We start from the raw sequence: 22651 nt of genomic DNA on the forward strand, positions 1-22651 counted from the left end.
ATAAATCCAATCTGCTGTGACAGAGTGAAATGAATGATCAACCAAGTGAATAAATCTAAACACACTACATCCCATGCCTTGAAAAAAAGTGTCAGATTATCCAATATGGGAGATTAATTGATTCATGTATGATTGAATAAAAATGATATCTATTTTTATTTAATCATAAATTAATCAATTAGTCTCCCATATTAGATAATCCGACAGGTGTGTGGCCACCTTTAGGCCATTCTAAACTGCTGTCTAAACATGGATCTGTGTATAGCATTGTGTTTTTAACTGGGGCCTCGTTCATTTGCATGTTTCATATCTTGATGTAACAGGTGTTTCATGATGTTGCGTATAAAGCGAAGGATCGCAATGATCTGGTTTCTGGAATTGATGAATTTCTTGATCAAGTGACAGTACTTCCACCTGGAGAATGGGACCCCTCTATTCGTATAGAACCACCTAAAAACGTTCCATCGCAGGTAAGTCATTCAGTATTTTGGCTCCCACTCACAATGATCACAGACAAACCTAGGATTCCGATAAAGACAAAAGAAATACCGAGAGCCCAATATAGTGTAGTATGCAAAACAAGGAGTTGGAAATGAAAAGTATATAATGTATATAGTCACAAATGTGGGTTACCGCCTAGGTAACCACTGTATAGGCAGGTGAGGAGATTAGACCTGTCCTCACTCAGGATTAAAAGTCGCTCTCTGTAGATAAGGAAAAAATGGGGATCAACACCTCCACCATGGGTGGATATTGGTAATGTAAGAGTGAACAGAGGCGCCAGCAGGATAAAAGGTTCTAAAAGGCTTAAAATCCCTCAGGAGGTGGTGGTGGACTCGACTCCCCGAAGCAGACAAGATACCATCAGTTTTATGACAACAGGTTTATTAATATACTCCAAAACAAACAGTGCAACGCGTTGCCCACAGACAGACGCGCTATTCGTGACCTTGAGACTATACTGTGTTATCCTATCTGTTTATTGCCTGAGGAAGCGGGAACATACCCATGAAACACATTGCACTGTTTGTTTTGGAGTATATTAATAAGCCTGTTGTCAAAAAAAAGATGGTATCTTGTCTACTTCAGGGAGGCGAGTCCACCAACACCTCCTGAGGGTTTTTAAGCCTTTTAGAACCTTTTATCCTGCTGGAACCTCTGTTCACTCTTACAAAACCTAGGATTCCATTCAACATTGCTGTGTAACAAATTCACCATCAGAAGATTCCCCTAATTTATAAAGCCTTCATTTATTTATCCTCCTGCCACTACCTTCAATAACATTTCCACAATGCAAAGGATACATTTTCCCCGAGTTCCATTTGTTTTTATCCTTCATTTTTTAACCTCCCCGGCGTTCTATTGAGATCGCCAGGGCGGCTGCGGGAGGGTTTTTTTTTAAATTAAAAAAAAAACTATTTCATGCAGCCAACTGAAAGCGCTCCGAATGCGTTCTTCTGATTGCCTCCGGCAATCAGAAGTAACAAGGAAGGCTGCAATGAGCAACCTTCCTTGTTTGACTTGCCTCGTCGCCATGGCGACGAGCGCGGTGACGTCATGGACGTCAGCCGCCTCCGATCCAGCCCTTAGCGCTGGTCGGAACTGATTGGTCCAGCTGCGCAGGGCTCGGGCGGCTGGGGCGATCAGGCAGCACACGCGGCTGGCAAAGTGCCGGCTGCGTGTGCTGCTTTTTATTTGATAAAAATCGGCCCAGCAGGGCCTGAGCGGCACCCTCCGGCGGTAATGGACGAGCTGAGCTCGTCCATACCGCTCAGGAGGTTAATACCGTGTTTGTTCCCCTGTGATTATTAATCTGCTTTGAAAGGTCTACATTTTGTTCTCCCGAAAGCAAAAGTTTGCCTTCTTTAAACAGAAGGTATTTCTAATACATCATTAGAGACAGATATTGCTGCCCCCTGGTCATTAGCAGGCCTATTGCATTCTAACTGGGCAGTCATACCTACTCGCCTGAGGTACCATGCACTGGTCAGAGACACTGTGGTCACCTGGAAGGAGGTACGTAAAATCTTTAAGCTCCCTTGGCGCATATCCAAATATATGACTTTACATGGTAGCCCGGCCTTTAACCCCGCCAAATTTCATAACTTATTTGAGGATTGGGAATGGAGAGGGGTAGCCAGATTGGGAAACCTTCTAGATTTGAAAAACCACCGATGGTACACTTCACGTGAGCTCCTGATTAAATATAATATTCCAGGAAAACATTACCTAGCATTAGCCCAAGTTAGATCTTATGTCCACAGCCATCTAAAGGACATAGACTCTATAGCCAAACTTCTACATTTTGACAATTTTGTCGGTCCAGGCCCTGAAATTAAATCACTATTTATTATTCAATCAGACCTCCTTCGGGTTGGATCACAGAGTCTCTCCACTCAAAATATGAAGTCATGGGGAAAATACTTTACAGACCCTCAGCTTGAGGAAAAAATAGTAGAGGGTAATAACTTGATACGTAAACTGATAATAAATGAAACCTGGAGGGGATCACATTTATCCATAATGTATTTTGCAAAATTCGCGTTTAATATAAAATATAAGATCCCCCCCCCGGCTGGATATTTGGGGGCATGCCCGAAATGCAATCTTCAGGCCGCAGACATGGTCCATTGCCTTTGGTTCTTCCCTCCGATAGCCACCTACTGGGACAAAGTGATTATCTATATTAAAAAAATCTGTGGTAAACAGCTCATAAAAGAACCGCTATTATGCTTATTCAATTATGAGACAATTCCTACGGAAACAACTTTAACACAGTCAAAAACTTCTGATCTAGCCCACACTATACTGATTGCAGCACGTAAAACCATTTACAATCGCTGGATTTATTCGACCACCCCAACAGTTTGGGACCTACAAGAAGAGCTCTTTCAGCTACTTTCTATGGATAGATTGGAGGCATTACTTCACAAAGAAAAGAAAACTAAGACGTTCTTTAAAAAATGGGAGACTATTGAACATACATTCAAAGGTGCAAGATTACATGATTTCATGGCTCCCTTCCGTCTAACCTCCTGGTATTGCAATGCAGATTTATTAGGGACATTAGGCAAATTGGAAATTCCTGCCTTATGGAGGCCAAACCCAACAATTGAATAAGGGTATTTGTGACCTGAAATATTGCTGAAATTTGTCTGGTTGATGAGATTGCATGCTTGGCGCTTTGATACTGTCTGATATTTTTTTTTCTACAAAAGGGAACATCAGAGTGGGAAGGTTGGGGGGGGGGGGGGGGGGACTAAGGGTAGGAGTTAAGGTCATTAGTTCTAAAATTGCTACAGGAAGACGCATATATTCAGAACATATTTTAATATTTGTTCACAAGCATATGGTTTGTCTATACACGTGTTTGTTCATTTTAAAAAAAAACTAATAAAATATGCTAAAAAAAAACACAGAAGGTGTTTGCAATTATTCAGGCTGGAGTGCGTTCTGAGATGTCTTCCAGTGCATCACTGCTTGCAGAAGAGAGATGTTTCTATGGCTACTGGTACGGTGTGCCCCAAAAAGTTAAAGTAAATCTGTAAGCAAAAAAAAAAAAATGCCCCTTTGGGGTACTTACCTCAGGAGAAGGAAGCCTCAGGATACTAATGAGGCTTCCCCCATCCTAATGAGCCTTGGAGGGATCCAGCGCTGGCTCCCACAAAAATACCCCAACAAGCACTGACCAGCTGTGCTCAGACGCAGTAGAGTACGGCAATATTTACAATCTGCACTCCAGTGCAGGCACAGTATCAGCTTTCTGATTAGGCTCAGGTAGAAATAGCTGAGCCCAACTGGGTCCGCTCTACTGTGTGAGATGTCTGTGTCAGCTATCTCCACCTGAGCCAGATTGGAAAGCTGAAATTGTAAATATTGCCGCACATGGTGTTCAAGGGCTGCCAGTGCTGGGTCCCGGAGGGTGAAGAGGACAGGGGAAGCCTGATTGGGATCCAAAGGTTTCCCCCTCCCGAGGTAAGTACCCCCCAGGGGCAGTTACAGATTTCCTTTAAGCTGGCCATACATCACTCGATGTATGGGTACATCAACTGTACGTTTGATCCCTCTCTGATGGAATCTGATCAAAAAGGGATCTATTGCCTGCACACTGCGCAATGATTTGCAATAGATTTCAGCATCATACACAAAGTATAAATCATCCCCCGTCATCGTGCCATGCCCACCTTGTCAGTCTCACCGGTCCGTGGGCTCAACTTCTCCAGTGTTCAGCATCACCGTGAACACAGGCACCATATGATTCAGCGCATGTGATGTCACACATGCAGCAGTGCTAGGGGGGTACAAGTGCTCGTAGTTACGGAGGAGGACACCAGAGGAGGCCAAGAGTCTCACCATTGGGGGGGTTATACACTTTGGGGGACACTGGCCAGGTTTCCATCAGACTGACCCTTGCAATCGAGATTTTTCCAGCATGTCCAATAAATCCTTTCAACCAATTTCAGCTGGAAATCAAACAGATCAATCAGGCAGCCATGTTATGGCACCAATTCTCATACGATTCGATAAATTATCCAATTAGAAGTTTGGGCCCCCTCATTGAATAATGTATGGGCACCTTTAATCAATTTGTAACTATTGCGGAATAATCTCCGTGATCAGCGCACAAGGCGTGCGCTGACACGGCGGAAATCCTCCACAAGTGTATGAAGGGGGGAACCCAGCTTTGGTGCAAGCACCAGTAGAGGGACATTCTCACCGGCAGGTGAAGCTGTGGAGCGCAGAGGAGCAAGGTCTCCGCGCTGCCACAGAAGCCAGCTGAGAAGTGTCCGATTTGCAACCGGGTAGGGCAAGATAGCCCTTAAAAAGAAGAGCACAGAGATAGGCTAAATGTGTGTTCCCCAAACTAGTCGCCACCCAGCGACGGCGAACACACATTCGCAGAAACAAAGTATGAACGCGATCGCGAGAGAGGCGATCACCAGAAGTGACACAAGACTGATCAGAACAGAACTCGAGAATAGCAAAGACACAGCAAACGACAATGAGAAAGAAATGAAAATAACAAACGCTAGCTAAACGCGAACACCGCACTCATTCGCAACAGCGAACGCGTTTACTGCACAATCTCCGCACGTTAAGCGCAACAGAGACCAGCACGCCTAACTAACCACCGACAGACAAACACGAAACAAAGAACGCGAGCGCTTGCTTAACGGTTACCTCACCGAGCCTATAGCAAGCGTTCGTATCAGACAAGACAGACAAACGGAAAACAGGAATACGAGAGGAAAGATCCACTGCTCTTTCTGTCAGAGCGAGTGAGCGATCCAAGCTCAGGAACAAGAAAGCAGATCAGAAGGATCCACAGCCGCTACCGCTAGGGGCTAGTGCGATCCAAGCACGACAGACAGATGAGATAGCAGGGAGCAACCGCTGCTCCAGCTAAACTCCAAGAACAAAGATCAGAAGGATCCACAGCCGCTACCGCTAGAGGCTAGTGCGATCCAAACACGACAGACAGATGAGGTAGCCGGTAGCAACCGCTGCTCCAGCTTACACTCCAAGAACAAAGATCAGAAGGATCCACAGCCGCTACCGCTAGAGGCTAGTGCGATCCAAACAAGACAGACAGATTAACAGAAGGGGCTACCAGTAGCGACCGCTGCTCTAGTTAGCACCCCAGAAAGACAGAACGATTTCCTGACAACCACCGTTGGTGACAGGACAATCGCAACAGAGAGGCAATACAGACAAAACAGATAGCAAGCTAACTGCACTAGGGAAGCTGCCTAGTGCAGTCCCAAGAATTACTCTAAGATAACTTTAACAAGGAATAGCATGGCTGACACTCTAGGAGTGTTTCAACAAACCCTGAAAGGATGACCAGCAAAGGACTCTGGGAAAAACATGGCTTATATACTGCCAGCCTAGCTAGGTGATTTGCATAACCAATGTATGCAAATTCCTCAGCAGCAGAGCAGATCAGAAACTTGCAACGAAAAGACAGGTCTCTCTTCCAGAGACCTGAAGCCCACAGACTAGAGGAATGGTCAAACAGCTGTCTGCCTGTGCAGCCAGCTGAGCGGTTCATTACACAATTTCTCTCAGACAGAGCCCAAATATTCCATTGTTTGCAAAGTGACGTTGTTTTCTTTCCTCTTTCAGATCAGTCATGTGCCTTGTCTTTCTAGTTATCTTTCTGACACACACTTTTTTATAGGAATAAATTAGGAATGTTCTTCTTATTGCCCTATCCAAGAACAGTCTATGGAATTCGCCTCTAAAGTGAACACGTAACATGAATGTATTAAATCAGTGTCAAATTTCTCACTGATGGGTGATACAGTACATGATGCAAAACTGGTCTCCACTTACTTACCCTAATTCCATAACTGAGATAGGTGGAAAATTTTAATGGTGGGGATCTTTGTTCACACCTCCAGTTATGTATTTTTGCAATCAGGTCTTCCATGATGGAATTTTACAGATTCTTCATAATTTGTCATTGAATCAGGCATAGTTTCTTCCCAGAGATTCCTTTCCAAACTATATGTTGTGTTTCAGGAAAAGCGTAAAACTCCGGGGGTGCCCAATGGAACAACACCAATCGGGGAAGCAGAAGAACATGAGGGACACAGTGGCCCAGAGCTACAAAGAACTGGAAGGTTAGACAAGAACTGAATGCATTTCATCTTTATCTGCTGAGGTCCCCTAATGTAAATGTAACCATAGCCAGCTGGTTTAGTCCAGAGGTACTGCCTCTGCCTGTGAAGCATGAGGTCAAATGTAAATCTAACCATACACTGATAAGGCACATACACACACACAAAGCAGACTTTGTGATCCCATGGGCAATAGTTTGGACCCAAGTGCTGTGGAGGGGTGGTGGTGAAGCTTCTAGTAGGAGGGGTAAGGAGAAGACCCAGCACTCTTGCTTGTTTTAACAACGCACTTGGGTGGGTGGAGGACTTTAAGCAAGCTACATTCTCAACAGAGATAGCCCGCACAGCTCAGAACCTTCTAACGTGTGTACAAAGCTTTCGGTAAGTGATAGTTTGAGTAAATTATTGTTATTATTATTTAACGGGAGTGCCTGGAGGAAACTCACACAGAGAAGGGGAGAACATACAATCTCCATGCAAATAGCTTCCTGGTTGGGATTTGAATTGGGAGCTCAGCGCTGAGAGAGTGCTATCCCCTACACCACTGTACTGACATCTGCCACAGTCCTTTTACAGAATATATCGTCTTGTCACTAACTGTCCCTCTGTGGGGGTCACTATCTAATCCCTGCCATAGTCATATATCCATCGTAATTCTAGAGCTAATTTAGGGGGAAGACAATTAACTTACCTGTATGTTTTTGGGCTATGGGAAGAAACCAGTGTCGATAGTGCCTTGGCTACAAGGCAAGAGTACTATCCGTTATGCCACAGTGCTGCCCATGATCAATATCTGCCTAATATTGATTGCTTACCTAGTCTACCACCTTATAGCGGCAGATGTCTTTTATCATCTTACCACCACCATTGCTAGACTTGTGTCTAATGCAGGGCTGTGCAAACATTTTGACTCACGGGCCATAGTGGGTTCTTTAATTAGACAGAGGGGCCGGACCAAAAGCAGATGAATGGAGTGCTTGGATGGGTGGGCATGGACATCCGGGGAGTGCGGAATGAGACAATGCATGTGCTACTTTGCCTTCTGCTTGACTGCCTTTACTCAGCGCCACGAGCATGGGACAGAGTGGCACAACAGAGGGCCACACAAACAAGGAGTCCTATAACTATCAGGACTCCATAACCATAATTATCATAATTGTCTGGACTCAATAATTCACTCATTGCCATATTGCAGCAGTTTGGGGGTTAGTTTGTGTCGCCACTTCCTTTAAAACCTTTAAAATTCTTGTCCCCTTGTGCCTCTGTCCCCCCCACCCCCCTTTCCCTATTCCCTACTGTATTTCCGTATTTCCTAAATGTCTTTGCCCCCCCCCCCCTTCCCAGTATAGGTAGCCAAAATCCCTCTCTCCCCCCAGTATATGTAGCCGCATGCCTTATTTCTCCTCTAGTAGAAAACTGCACCGTAGCCGCATTTGCATTGCGGGCCATCCAGCACCTGCTTTCTGTCGGGTACCAATAGTAGCTATTTATATGGGCACCTTTGACAGCGCCCAAACCTCCCTGACTCCTAAAAATGTTTTGGTGCAGCGGAAGTGGGTAGGGGGGAGTTGAGGTTAGCCGTGGGGTCACAATTAAGGTTAGGCATTGAGAGGGGATATTTGAGGTTAGGTGTGTGAGTGTGTGTGTGTGTGTGTGTGTGTGTGTGTGTGTGTGTGTGTGTGTGTGTGTGTGTGTGTGTGTGTGTGTGTGTGTGTGTGTGTGTGTGTGATAGGGGGGGGTTAAAGTGAACCAGAGACTAAGCACCATCATGTATTTACTATATATATCAGTGGGTACATTAGTGAAAACACCTACCCTGCTCTCTGTTTTATTCTTAACTGCTCATCTTGCTTCTTATCAGCCCTGATAAAATCCCTGTTTGAGCATTCAGTCTGGCTTTGCTCAGGAATCTTTATAGCTGAGTCTGTCTTCTCTGATGTCTTTTCAAGCCCAAGCCTGCCTCTAATGAATAAGCTATAAAGATTCCTGAGCAAAGCCAGACTGAATGCTCAGTCAGGGATTTTATCAGGGCTGGTAAGAAGCTGATGGTTCACTTTAAGGTTAGGCATTTGGGGGTAGTTAAGGTAAGACATTGGACCGGGGGTGGTTATGGTTAGGCAAAGGTAGAGGGAGTGTTCTGTATAAGAATAGGGTTAGATTTAGCTGTAGTACAATATCAGTATAATTTACCAATATTTTACTATCTTTATTGCACTCCAAAGGAGTAGAATATTGCTAAATGTACAGATATTCTACTTCTATTACTGCAATATAGGTAGCCAGAACACACACACACACGCGCGCACGCACACACACACACACACACACACACACACACTATTAGTAGTCAGAGCCCCCTTAACTATAAGTGGCCAGATTCCCCTACACTGTATGGGTAGCCAGATTCACCCCTAGACATTGTTACTATGCAGTGCTATTATATTTATTTAACTGTTTTCCTTTTTTTATTTATGATGACTGATTCCTTGTAAGCTATCATGTCTCTCTCCTCTCCAGATTTTTTGGGGGTCTTGTCCTGGACATCAAGAGGAAAGCCCCTTTCTTCTGGAGTGACTTCAGGGATGCTTTCAGCTTGCAGTGTTTAGCTTCATTCTTGTTTCTGTATTGTGCTTGCATGTCTCCCGTTATCACATTCGGAGGTCTTCTCGGAGAGGCAACCGATGGACGTATAGTAGGTGTTGAACTTGACCATAGTGTTGTTATAGTGTGCAATAGACACGTAGATTTCTTATGCTGTGTTTATGATTAAGAACAATGTTAACATAATTTTACTCTGTCTAGAGTGCAATAGAATCTTTATTTGGTGCTTCAATGACAGGGATAGCCTTTTCCCTGTTTGGAGGACAACCTCTTACTATTCTGGGGAGCACAGGACCGGTTCTGGTGTTTGAGAAGATATTGTACAAATTTTGCAAGTAAGTACTGAATGTTGGAAATATTTATGCTATGCACTCATTCCTTCATGCTGTAAATAATGCCTGTAAAACAGCAGATTGCCAATAAAAAACAACTAGGGAATAAACACACACCTGTTCTCACCAAGGCTGGATATGTAGGTGAAGAACTTGTAAACCCCCCCCCCCCCCTCCCCATTTAAAAAGGTGTAGAGCATGCTTGTTTTGATGCCCTAGGTATTTGGGATTGGATGTTAATTTTGGCTCTAGTGTTTCAGTTGTGGCATAGCCAAAAATGCCCAGCAATGAAGACATTGGAAGATGAGTGTTGGCAAGGGTAAATGTTTATGGTTTAGGGCATACATGTCGAACTCTGGCCTGTGGGTGAAATTTGCCTCCCCATTAATGTTTGTGGTTTTCTGCAAAACATGCACTTGAGGACAGGTACTTGAGGTACTTGAGAACAGGGTTGAGAAGCCCTGGCATAAAGGTGGGGGAGGGAAACCAGGGGACTGTAAAGGGTAGCAAGGACAATAGTCATTGAGGTTGACCCACAACTTGTCCCTGGGACAAAATTTCGGCCTTTGAATTTAGGGTGATCTTGGATTTAGTTGCCAGGGTTAAAACATAATAGGTAAGGTCAGGGATAGACATAATGAATGGGTTGTTGGGGTTGTGGATAAGGAGAGGTTGCATTTAGGTTTCGGGGATAACATCAGGTTAGGTAGGAGGGCTCATGGTTTTTCACCAAGAAGCGGTTAACGTTGAGGACCTATATTAGGATGAATCATCCAACCGGCACTAACACGGGACTTCTTCGGTTAACACAGGATGTCTTTGGTTAACCAGCCAACCAGCTCTAACACAGGACTAACTGGTCGTACTGTCGAGTCACTTTTTGGAACTGTTCAAGATGAAGTATATTGTATATTATTGTTACTTTCCGTTGTTTATTGCATGTCTGTGTGCCTATCTATCTCTCTTGTCTACTGGAGCTAGGTATTGTGCCAAAACCAGTTGGGGGCAGAACCCAGTCATGCTTGGCAAAATAACGGTTCTGGTTCTGATTAGGGCCTAAACATACTTATACGCTTCTGTCTGCTTTTCAGAAACATATTAATGTTACAGACTGATACTTTTGGTTGAAAAGCAGACAGGAGAACCCTTAGGCTCCAGGAAGGTTTTAAAGCTAAGGTTAGGCATCAAGAGTATGTAAACATTTAGGTGGCAGGGGGGGTTTAAATAAAATGGAAAAAAGGAGGTTTAAAGGGAACCTGGTACTTGGCACTTTGCACGTACCAAGTGCAACGTGCAAATTGCCATGTGCCAAGTGCAAAGTGCCACATGCCAAGTGCCACGTGCAAAGTGCCAAGTAAAAAGTGCCACGTGCAAAGTGCCACGCGCAAAGTGCCAAGTACCACGTTACACGTGCCAAGTGCCACGTGCCGAGTGACAGTCAGACAGCAGAGGAGAGGACACTAACTGTCACACTGGCACTGCTCAGCAGCACAGCAGTTCTGTAGTAAGCTAACACAGTAGTACTACTACTCTAACAACTACAAGCACTGACTGCAGTACTACAGTACTAACTACACAATAACACAGTAATCCTATTCCCTAATCCCTAACCTAATCGATACTGTAGCTAGCTAAGGCTAATAGCTGGCCAGCAGGCAGCAGCTGGCCTGGTGGTCTGTGCACAGGCTCAGCACACACACAGACACATAGCAGCTGCCTGCAGCAGCCCTGCAGCACACACTCAGACTGTCACAGAATGAAATCAAGCTAATTAACAATATAACAATAGTGTAGTGATGGTGAAGGGGTTAATCACTGTACAGCTTTAGGTTTATCACTGTATACAGCACTTGCTAGGCCAGCAGCACTGGAGCATGTCTCTTAATGAGCATTCACAAGCAAGGATGAGATTTCTCATCATGGCAGCCCTCCTTATTATACAGGGGGGCCTGGCCAGGGTTCCTTTCTGTGATTGGGTGCCAGGGCTTCTGCTGGGAGCTCTCTGATTGGCTGAATGACGGCAGGGATGTCATCTCCTTAGTTACAGTATCTCAATAGATGGATTTTTGCGGATATCCGGATTGCCTGCCAACTATCCACAGATAACTATCCGGATTTGGGCCCAGGTATCCGGAATCCGAATCCGGGCGGATAGCTGAAAAAGTTCGGAATTATCTAGGTAACCCGGATATCCGAAATCTTGCTGAGCAGCACTGGTCGCCGGGAGCATTTTGCGTCCACGGATCAGGTATATTTACCTGGACCATGTCAAAATAAAAAATCTCCCTGCGCCGCTCAGCATGGCTGCATTAGGCAGCAAAATGGCTTATGCCATTAACGTGAGATAATGCATGCAGGGCTTTTAACAGGTTAAATACACAGTAGTAATAATAGTAATGCCTTCTCACTGGAGTCCCTGCACTGTCCTGAAAGCCTGCCCAGACACCACCTCATACCAGAAGCAAGTGTACTCCATCTGTCATCTGCCGCCTCCTGCATAAAATGACTTCAATTCTGCAAATGATGCTGCCTCGACAGACCTTTTTGATCCCGAGGTCACAGAGCACCAGAAGAGAGACGAGTACGCTCCATCCATCGGAAAGTGACTTCCATTCTTCAACTGTACTCTGACCTGACTGATTTCTTCATCACCTGGCGCCCCAGAGCAGAAGAGGGGAGTGGAGTGTCCTATATTGGCTACCTCTCACAGAAACTGCTTCCTGAATGAAGGCAGGAGTAGCTCTCACATCCTGGGTGGCTGATGGCATCTGAAGCTCTGCTGGCAAAATGTTCAGTTCCTGGATGGGGACTCCCTTTTATGATGGCCACTGGAAAATTAAAGTCTGGCAGGCCAGCCTGGGAGTAATTCAAGGATTCTATATTAACCCTTTAAGTGCCCAGTTGATACCACCCGAGGAACCTAGCCACTTATACACTCTACATTTCATCTCAACCCTCCAGTAGGAGCACCCTAGGCCCCAGGCAAGTGCTGAGTTTGCCCTTAATCCTATTCTAGCCTAGCTTTTCCCTAATCTCAACAGCATGCAATGGGCCATTTTTCTGACTGATCATCTCAACTCCTGATGTGTTCTAACTTCTTTTCCCACAAAAGTATTTCATAATGAACAATACATACAGTGTGTTTAGTGCTGGCTTTCAGGCACTGGGCCATTTAAGTAGGCGATATTAGGATTTAACAATGACTGTTTAACAAATTAATTCCCAAGTTCACCAACCCAGTCAACTTCATTTAAACTCAACCATCAAAGCCTCTTGTATTCTTAAGGGCACCAATACCCCCCTTGTCTATGCAGGATCGGTTCTAGCTACAATGGGTACCTGGGACAAAAGTAATTTGGGGGCCTGTGGGCAGCAAATACACCCTCCAGGAAGCTTAAGTGCGCTGCCAGGTCTCCCACCAAATTTATTGTGTTTTTGGCAGTATAACAATCCACCCGTACCTGTTGGGGTGCTGCTCCACTAATCCACATGCTCTAGTCTTCATCCTTGCAGGGGTGCTCTTCTAAGTGACCTGGCACATGATATCACATAATAATATGCACCGGGTCACTGAGAAGATGCAGCAAGTGAAGTGAGTTTGTTGGGGCCTCGGAGAGCACAAGTTGGGGGGAAGACCTGGGGCAGTTGTGCCGGCCCTACATCTATGACTGGAACTCTGTTACCAGCAGTCCTATCTCACTGTAAACCAGTGCTAGGTAGCATCTGCTTCCTAGCATTAGTCTGCAAGGAGCTAGGAAATGCATAAATATAGAAAAGACAAACAGCTAGCATCCTAGCTCTACCCATTACTGATGAACAATAATGGTGGAATTGCAAAATATAGTAGGGCTTTAAAAGATTGTTTTGAGTTTCTGAACAAGACTATCTTATTGAAGGTGATCTATCTACATTAAATTCCTGGGTTTAGCTACACTAAAAAGAATATAGATAACTCCAGGAGATTAACAAAGGATGATCAGGTTTATTAGGGAAAACAATGCAGTGGTGGACACATCAGAATTTTGGTGAGTAGAAAAACTGCTTCTCTTTCAAATTATGCCTAGCTTTTTCTGCATCGAACTAGCTGGAAAACTTCATATCCTGAATAAAAAGCAAAATTCCAAGGTAGATAGATGGTCCTAATTGTACTGATTGGACTGTGATTTCTTGGACCTACTGCATGTATATGATCTAAGTCTAGAAAACTCCTAACTGAAAACTCTTAATGCAATTTTTTTCTCATGATCTAGGGAGTATGGGCTATCGTACCTCTCGTTAAGGGCCTGCATAGGCCTGTGGACAGCCTTCAATTGCATTGTTCTGGTGGCCACTGACGCAAGTTCCCTGGTGTGTTACATAACACGGTTTACCGAGGAAGCATTTGCGGCACTTATCTGCATCATTTTCATTTATGAGGCCTTAGAAAAGCTGTTCCAACTAGGTGAGAAACATCCAATCAACATGAATAATAATTTGGAACTTCTAACACAGTATTCGTAAGTAAAGTCTACTTTTCATCTAATGCTTTCCAGAACAAGGGGGAATTAGATACCTGTAGAGTAAATCTATTTGTGATTTCCATAGTCTTCTAGATCGGTACATTTTTGGAGTCATAAAAACCCCCAGTCTGTGAAAACCTTACAGAGATTTTGTAAAATTGACAATTTAGTAAAAAATTATTTCAAGGTTCCATTGTCTTTGTTCTTCAAGAACCAGACAATTTGTGTTTATTTAGAATAGTTAGCCATTGTCGTTTATATTTTTCACTAAGGATAATTTTCTCTATGACAAATATACAGAATTTTTTTTTTACCGTAGAATTCATACTATAACTTATTGGAGATTTAGTATTTTTGTCTGTGTTACAGATCACAATTCTAGTTTTATATTAGAATTTCCCTTAAAGGACACTTGAACTGAGAGTGGGATGGGGGTGGCCATATTTATTTCCTTTTAAACAATACCAGTTGTCCGGCATTCCTGCTGATCTCCTTAGCTGTAATAGTATCTGACTCACACACCCGAAACAAGCATGTAGCTAATCCAGTCAGACTTCAGTCACAGCACCTGATCTGTTTTCTTGTTCAGGGTCTACTAAAATTATTAGAGGCAGAGCATCAGCAGGACATCCAGGCAACTGGTAGTGTTTAAAAGGAAATAAATATAGCAGCCACATATCACTCTCAGTTCATGTGTAAAACTTCCAGGTCCACCTGATATTAGTATTTCAGTTCTGCACGCACAGCGATAGACTGTGCTATCCATACTATTTCTCAAGACGAATTCATCTGTTTAGGTTTGGAATACTAGAGGTACAAGTACTAACTTCTTATGTGCTTTATTATCATATGCTAAGTGTAACTGTCGGGCATAAAATCAAGTTCTTTCTTTTTATTAGGTAAACAAGTAATAGGGATGCTAACCAGGCAATCCAAAAGTTAAAATCACTATTACTTTGCTTGTTGATAAACAAGAATGCATTACCCGCATTCCACTATAGAAAGTGCATTGTCTCAGCATGAGAAATATTGGGCAATCAGAGAAGAGCATAGGTGTGGGAGGGGAAAACAGGAGGCAAAGAGGCTTCAGCCAATCAGGCTGAATTAGTAAAGTCTGAGGGGAAATTAGAGAAGCAAAAAAGGACAACCCAGCATGCCCTGCAACTTCCTTTTTGCGTACCACATTTTTGTGCCACATAACAGGTAAACTGGGGAATGATCATTTATCACAAAGAGAAGTAATAGTGATTTTAACTTTTGGATTGCCTGGTTAGCATCCCTATTACTTGTTTACCAGATAAAAATAAAGAATTGATTTTTGATTTTATGACCAACTGTTACACTTTAAAGAGGAACTTTAACACAGGGTTGAACTTTAACTTTACAAAATGAGCCCGTGACGAATAACGTTTATAAAGATACTAAATCACTATTTCTAAAACATTATTATCCACCCCAAAAAATTATTTACATTTTTTTTATTTAAATTTTTTATTTATTAATTTTTTAAAACATTATTATCCATAGGGGGTCTTAGGTTTAGGCACCACCGGGGGGGTCTTAGGTTTAGGCACCACCAGGGGGGTCTTAGGTTTAGGCACCAACAGGGGGGTCTTAGGTTTAGGCACCACCAGGGGGGTCTTAGGTTTAGGCACCACCAGGGGGGTCTTAGATTTAGGCACCACCAGGAGGGTCTTAGGTTTAGGCACCACCAGGGGGGTCTTAGGTTTAGGCACCCCCAGGGGGTCTAGGGGTTAGGGATAGGTACAGGGAGGGATTTTGGGGTGGTTAGTTTTAGGCACCACCAGGGGGGTCTTAGGTTTAGGCACCATCAGGGGGGTCTTAGGTTTAGGCACCACCAGGGGGGTCTTAGGTTTAGGCACCAACAGGGGGTCTAGGGGTTAGGGATAGGTACAGGGAGGGTTTTTAACAAACGTAAATATAAGTTTCAGTTTAGAAACAGGGAAGATTAACGTTTTAAGAATTGCCGATCTCATACACATTATTTAATGATTTATAATTCTTAAAACATTATTTATAAACAAAATTCTACACAATATATTTATAAACGATAATACTGCTTATCGTTTACACCACGCGCCCTTTTTTCCCGACGCCCTTTTTTGATGTACGCCTATCTCCCTCTGTGTATATATATATATATATATATATATATATATATATATATATATATATATATATATATACCGTATATCTATTGTTTGGCCTAACACATTGTTAGTAGGTGTGTTTATACATTCCCTCCCTCCCCCCTCCCCTCACTACTATGTTTTGATAAGGTTCCTCTTTTAAAGCCCAGCTTTTAAAATACCATAATTTTGAATTTACTGGAAGCTAAAGGGCTGGTGGTCATGCCTATTGTAGGCATTACTCTATGCTCTTGGACCTCTATCTTCCTCTGGGTGTGGTCACCAAAAGCTCTTCCGTGTTCTAGCTGAGATTTGTTGCGCACAGGATGTTTCAGAAGCTCTTGAGCTGTGAGATATCACAATCCAAATCATTGAGTGGACTTTTCCAGTTTTGTATACAAACTTTAGGGGGCAATTCCTGCTTGTGTCTCTCCATTGGAGACATATCCCCTACAGAATTCCTAGTGTTGGGCACTATGAGTAGCTACAATATGTAGCTACTAGTAATCGATGTTTAAATTAGACAGCGCTGCCCGCGGCACAGCCACTGCCTTAGCCGATGCGACTCACTCACATTCCACGTTACTCCCATGCTTCCTTATTGTGTGGTGGCTGGATAGTGTAGTGGTTAAGGACTCTGCCTCCGACACAGGAGACCTGGGTTCAAATCTTGGCTCTACCTGTTCAGTAAGCCAGCATCTATTCAGTAAGAGACCTTGGGCAAGTCTTCCTAACACTGCTACTGCCTATAGAGCGTGTCCTAGTGGCTGCTGCTCTGGCACTTTGAGTCCGCCAGGAGAAAAGCGCAATATAAATATTCTGTATTTGTTTGTTTGTTTGTTGTTTATTCCGGGTTGAAGGAGGAAGCATAGGAGAGACATGGAATGCCAGTGGAGTGCATCGGCTAAGGCGAAGACATTAACACCTCCCGTCCCCCCTGCCAGGGGCAGCACTGTCTAATTTAAATTTTGATTACGAGAAGCTACGTACGCATAGCTACTTGTAGTGCTCAACACTATTCTGAATACCCTTCTTTTGGTCATTGCTAAATTATGGTTTCACAGTTACGTGGGAAAGATGATCATTTCATTGATGGTTTCCTGTTCCTCCAATGAACCTTCCATAGTGAACAGCTAACAAATGACTGGGAAATCAACCTATGTTTGGGGAAGTGCCACCTTTCTAATAGACCAGATATGTCAAACTCCAGTCCTCAAGGGCCGAGGTCCTTACACATTTTTGGCACAGCTCAAATTATTTGATGAGACTGAATCTGGAAAGGTGTGGCTCACCAAGTAGGTCACATTTCTCCCTTTCTCAGTCCATCCTAAACACTGGCATGATATGGCTCTCGAGGACTGGAGTTCGCACCTGTATATTGTAGCGCTTTGGAGGCTTAGGCTACTTCCATTTGGATTCACCAAGAAAAGCAGTGATAACGTAAAACTGAAATACCAATATCACTTGACATGGATTGTTTTTACCCTCTGGAAAAGCAGATGCCATAGTATATATTTTTTTCAAACAAACCATGATAGCTACAGACATAAATTGAAATTATGTGTTAAAGTATTGTCGTGAGTTGATATTTTACTTTAGTTGTTAAATTGATATTACCTCCCAAAGTTCTTGTCTTGCTCTTGTGTCATTCGTCCAGGTGCAGCTGTGTTGAGCCCACTCACCCTAACAATGGAACCTTAAAATTTTGGGAGGACAATAATATAACAGCATCAGAGGTACCCTGGACTAACCTCACAGTAACTGTAAGTTGGCAATTATTGGCATGTTATTAAAAATGTTTTCTTTCCTGGGGACCTCTGTTGTGCAGTAGGCCACATAAACACTCCAGTTCCTATGTTTCAGACTGCTTGTGACTTAAAGTGGATCCGAGATAAACTTTTACGCATTGCATAGTTGGGTTCCTTTCATATAGTTTATAGGGCATTCCTCAAGCCAAATACTTTTTTTTTGTTTTAACACTCTAATTTCCTATAAACTAAACAAGCCTCGCCCACAGCTCCTTTTGTGCCTTGGCACTCTTACAGCCATGTAGCAAGGGCTTATGGGAGCTCAGTCTGGGCAGGAGGAGAAGGTTACTAGCCAGAGATTTCAGAGGCAGAGGGGAGGAGGGAGGATGAGGGGTAGTGAATTTATCACAGGCTGACCTGAGGGTTGAAGGTGCTATCAGCTTGCCTGTGTAATGTGACAAGCAAAACATGGCTGCCCTCATTGTATCACAGGAATAAATAATCATAAACTGTTGAAGCTGTTTGCAGCTAGATTTGCTGTGCAAACTATCTAAATTTTAGATAAGATATATAGACAAGTTACTTGTTATAGTTAGTTTTTCATCTCGGATCCGCTTTAAAGAGGAACTGTAACAAAAGATTGAATTTCATCCCAATCAGTAGCTGATTCTCCATTTCCCATGAGAAATCTTTACCTTTACTCCAATAGATCATCAGGGGCGTCTGTATGGCTGATATTGTGGTGAAACCCCTCCCATGGTGTGATGTCAGGACTTAGGTCCTGATAGTTGTCTGCCTGTAAACCTTGTTGCACTGTGGGAAATAGCTGTTTCCAACTGCCAAACAACCAGTATCTACTTCTGTGCATATGTATATCTATAAAAAACAAGCGTTTAGCCTATCACATTGTTAGGGGGAGTTGTTATAGATAATGGCATTTGGTGCTGTTTTTCTCATGTCTGCCAGTAGTAAAGATGATTAAGTGCACAATGTTTGTGGATGGATCAAACAATATGAACAAACTACATGGCCAATATCAATCATTGCTTGATCTCTCTTCTATTTTTTAACTTCTTACTTTGCAATGTATTGACTTCCTCTTTTTGCTAAAGTTCCTCTTTAAAGGCTGTCATGCTGGCCTCCTCTAAGCACTTTGAAACATCATCTGGTCATAAAGGGATTAGAAGCAGATTGTGTTGGGTTTTTTTTTCAGGAGAAGGCAATCTTGTAGTGCATCACTTTTTCCCCTCCCACTACCAGGTACACTTCTTGCACCCAACCAGACACATCAAAGCCTCCCCTCAGCACCATTGTAGAGGCCAGGATGCTGTTACATGGGGGACAAGTGAGAGCCTTGGTATTCAAGACTGCGGTTACAATTTCATTTGATCTTGGAGCTTTTTTCTTTAGCACTGTCCTAGCAACATGCTAAGGTAGGGATATTTAGTTGTGACATTGCTTCCTATTTTCTTTGAAAAAGCTCGTGAGATTAACAGTCTCCTTTCAACACTTCATATTTCGCACCCTCACGCTTGGTTCTACAGGTTCTCCTTACAACCGAATATTGAAAAAAATCGGGGTAGGATCACTAAATGCCAGTAAATTTGTCGTGAGCGACGCGTATATCGCACGGCAAGTTTTCTGATTCTTACATCATAAAATGACACTGAAGCGAAAATAAACTTATGATATAATGAATTGTATGTGTAGTATGGATAATTAATAGAACATTAGAAGCAAATACATATTTTTATTTTCAGTTACAAAGCTTTATTTATAACATTGCATCATTCTGTCATGTTTGCAGTTTACAAACCACACTTTGTATTTTAAGCTGTAAAACAGAGCAGAGCTAATAACCCTTTAGGGTTCGTTGCCACTATCGCGAATCTGCATGCGTTTTCTGCACGCAGATTCGCACAACCAATACAACTTAATTAGCCTGTTTCCACTTGTCGGGAAAAGCGAGCGTTTTTCTATGCAGGAAAAATCTGCACAGCAGAGCCATCAGAATTGGTGTGCGATTTGCATACAATGTAATTAATAGGAAATTTGCATGCATTTTTGCTATGCGAATTTGCGTACATTCTCGCCTAAAATCAATGTAAAAGCACACAGGCACTGACATGGTTAACCACTTGATGACCCACCCTTTACCCCCCCTTAAGGACCAGCGCTGTTTTTAGTGATCTGTGCTGGGTGGGCTCTGCAGCCCCCAGCACAGATCAGGGTGCAGGCAGAGCGACCAGATCGCCCCCCTCCCCCCCCCCCATGGGGATGATGTGCAGGGAGGGTCTGATCGCTCCTGCCTGCCTGAGGTTTGCGGGGGGGGCACCTCAAAGCCCCCCTCCGCAGCGAAATTCCCCCCCTCCCTCTTCTACCTTTCCCCCCTGGTGAAAGCAGCGCCGTACAATGTAAACAAAGGAGACATATGTCTCCTACGTTTACATTTAGTCTGCGAGCCGCAATCAGCGGCTCGCAGGCTATTCACGGAGATGCGCTCCGTGATCTAACAGGAAACGGCTGATCGCGCGAGCGGCCTTTCCTGATTAATTAGGGAGGCACCTGGCAATGCAGATCTGCGTCGCTGGTCCTCCAGCTACCACTTTGCCGCCGCACGGTATGAGTGTGCGGTCAGCAAGTGGTTAAATTCGCATACTTACAAAAAACTGCGAAACCGTACGCAATTTCGTGGTAAAAGTCGAATCCGCATGCAAATTCGTTTTTGCGCTTTCCGCAATGAATTCGCACCGCACACGTGGAAACGGGCCCTTAAACTTTCCTGCAGTAAAATCTGAACACCGTTAATCCAGCGCAGGAGATTTGGGCGCAGCCGGCGCCACCATAGGCCGTAATAGGAACTACGGCTATAGTAGCGCACAGGGAGTAACTTCGGCACCGTCAGAAGACAGAGCTGAAGTTACTTTTAAATTACAATAATTCAGCTTCCAGCAATAGCTGGAAGCCAAATTGTTTCATTCCCCACCAATCATGGCGGCCTGGAGGGGCAATAGTATTAAATACGGCCAGGAACCTGTGCAGCAGCAGGATCAGCCATATACCGGCTGTATCCTGCGCCCAAGTCTCCTGCGCCGATACCTCTCGTACGCGTAAAATCTTATGTCAAGCTTTCTCTCACTGTTTCTTGGCTGTTTAAGTTCTATAGAAAACAGAACTGAGTTGGACTAAGTTGGTTAAATAGCTCAGAGAAGCTCATTTGCATAGATAACAACTCAAGTGTTTTAACTCCATAGCTAACAACTGTCCCTCTTTTGGAGGGACTGCGCCTCTTTGGGAACCCAGTCCCCCTGTCCCTCTTTCTTCCTTATTTGTCACTCTTTGAGGACTTATGTACAGATCTATGTAAATATATGTATTTTACTTACTGAAAAATGTGTTTGAATCCAAACTTTTTTCCCATCCTTAACATTTGAAAATAAGAAATATGTCAATTTAAAGAGAGTCTGAAGCCAAATAAAGTACCTCCTTTTATTGCACAGTTATGTTAAAGGGATTCTGTAGGGGCTTCCTGTGGATAAAAACCGCCACTTACCTGGGGCTTCTATCAGCCCCCTGTAGCTGTTATGTCCCACGCCATCCTCCTCTGATCACCCGTTCCCCGCCGCCGGCACCGGGCATTATTCGTCTGTGTCATAGCCGAATAATGCGCACTGCCATTCGTGTCATTGGAAGCTTACTGCGCAGATGCAGTATGAAGGCTTCTTGTACTGCACCTGCGCAGTAAGCTTCTGATGACGCGGGCGGGAGCGAGCACGGCCGCACAGCCGCAGTTGGACTGCGTGCTGCGCTAGACCGGGGCCGGCGGCAGGGAATGGTGCATCGGAGGAGCGCTGAAAAATTGCCCCAATTGCTACTGCAAGCAGGGAATTCACACTGTAGCAATCACCAGTGATTAGTGATTTGCTGAAATCTCAAACATGGTGCATGCAGCATTTTTAGAGTGATTTTGGAGAGATTGCATTTCAGTGTTAAAGAATCCAAAACACAATGGTCTTGATTCACAAAAGGGTTGCTAACTTAGTTAGCACGCCTAAAAGCCCCTTAGCACGCCTAAAGCCCTTTAGGACATGCAAAATTTTACACAAAGTTCAGCAGTGCGTTCGAAACATCGCACCAGGTGCGACTATAACGTCCCACCGGGTGCCCCTAAAACGTTGCATTAGGTGCACCCAGAACGGCGCACTGTGCGAAGCTTCGGGTGCACCTGGTGCAGCGTTTTAAGGGCACCCGGTGCAACATTATAGTCGCACCTGGTGCGCCGTTTCGCACGCACCGCTGAACTTTGCGCGCAATCAATTAAAGTTTTGGTCGTGCTAACTGCTTAGCACCCTAGTTAGCACGCCCAAAGCTTTTAGGTGAGCTAACTGAGTTAGCACCCTTTTGTGAATCGAGCCCAATCACTCTAAAATAAGTTTCCTGTACAGTGGAAAACAGCATTTTGCTGATCGCCGGCGATCAGCAAAACGCTACCAAAGCGCCCAGTGTGAACTAGACCAGGGGAGGACTGGCCAGGGGGGAAGGGGGGAGATTTCCCCCCAGGCTGCCTCTCATTTAATGATTTAGGGCTGGCACTGTGCCTGGTGAATTCAGGTTTTTGTATAAGGCAATGTGAAACACTAGGCTGAATGAGGGAAATAAACGCCCAATTACAGAGCAATTGCAGGGCAGGCAAGCTAG

General features: G+C 44.0%; 1 protein-coding gene across 6 annotated transcripts in view; it reads left to right on the top strand.

Moving 5' to 3' along the window:
- The window catches only part of SLC4A10 (solute carrier family 4 member 10), a 289049-nt gene that overhangs the window by 226908 nt on the left and 39490 nt on the right, over positions 1-22651 (top strand). For all 6 annotated transcript variants that reach the window (XM_068245670.1, XM_068245665.1, XM_068245671.1 and 3 more), the window contains exons 10-15: positions 324-470; positions 6526-6626; positions 9141-9315; positions 9426-9559; positions 13807-14052; positions 17863-17968. In XM_068245670.1, coding sequence (XP_068101771.1) covers positions 324-470; positions 6526-6626; positions 9141-9315; positions 9426-9559; positions 13807-14052; positions 17863-17968 — 909 coding nt within the window. The remainder of the gene's footprint in view (positions 1-323; positions 471-6525; positions 6627-9140; positions 9316-9425; positions 9560-13806; positions 14053-17862; positions 17969-22651) is intronic.

This window comes from Hyperolius riggenbachi, chromosome 7 (assembly GCF_040937935.1).
Source record: "Hyperolius riggenbachi isolate aHypRig1 chromosome 7, aHypRig1.pri, whole genome shotgun sequence".
Lineage (NCBI taxonomy): Eukaryota > Metazoa > Chordata > Amphibia > Anura > Hyperoliidae > Hyperolius > Hyperolius riggenbachi.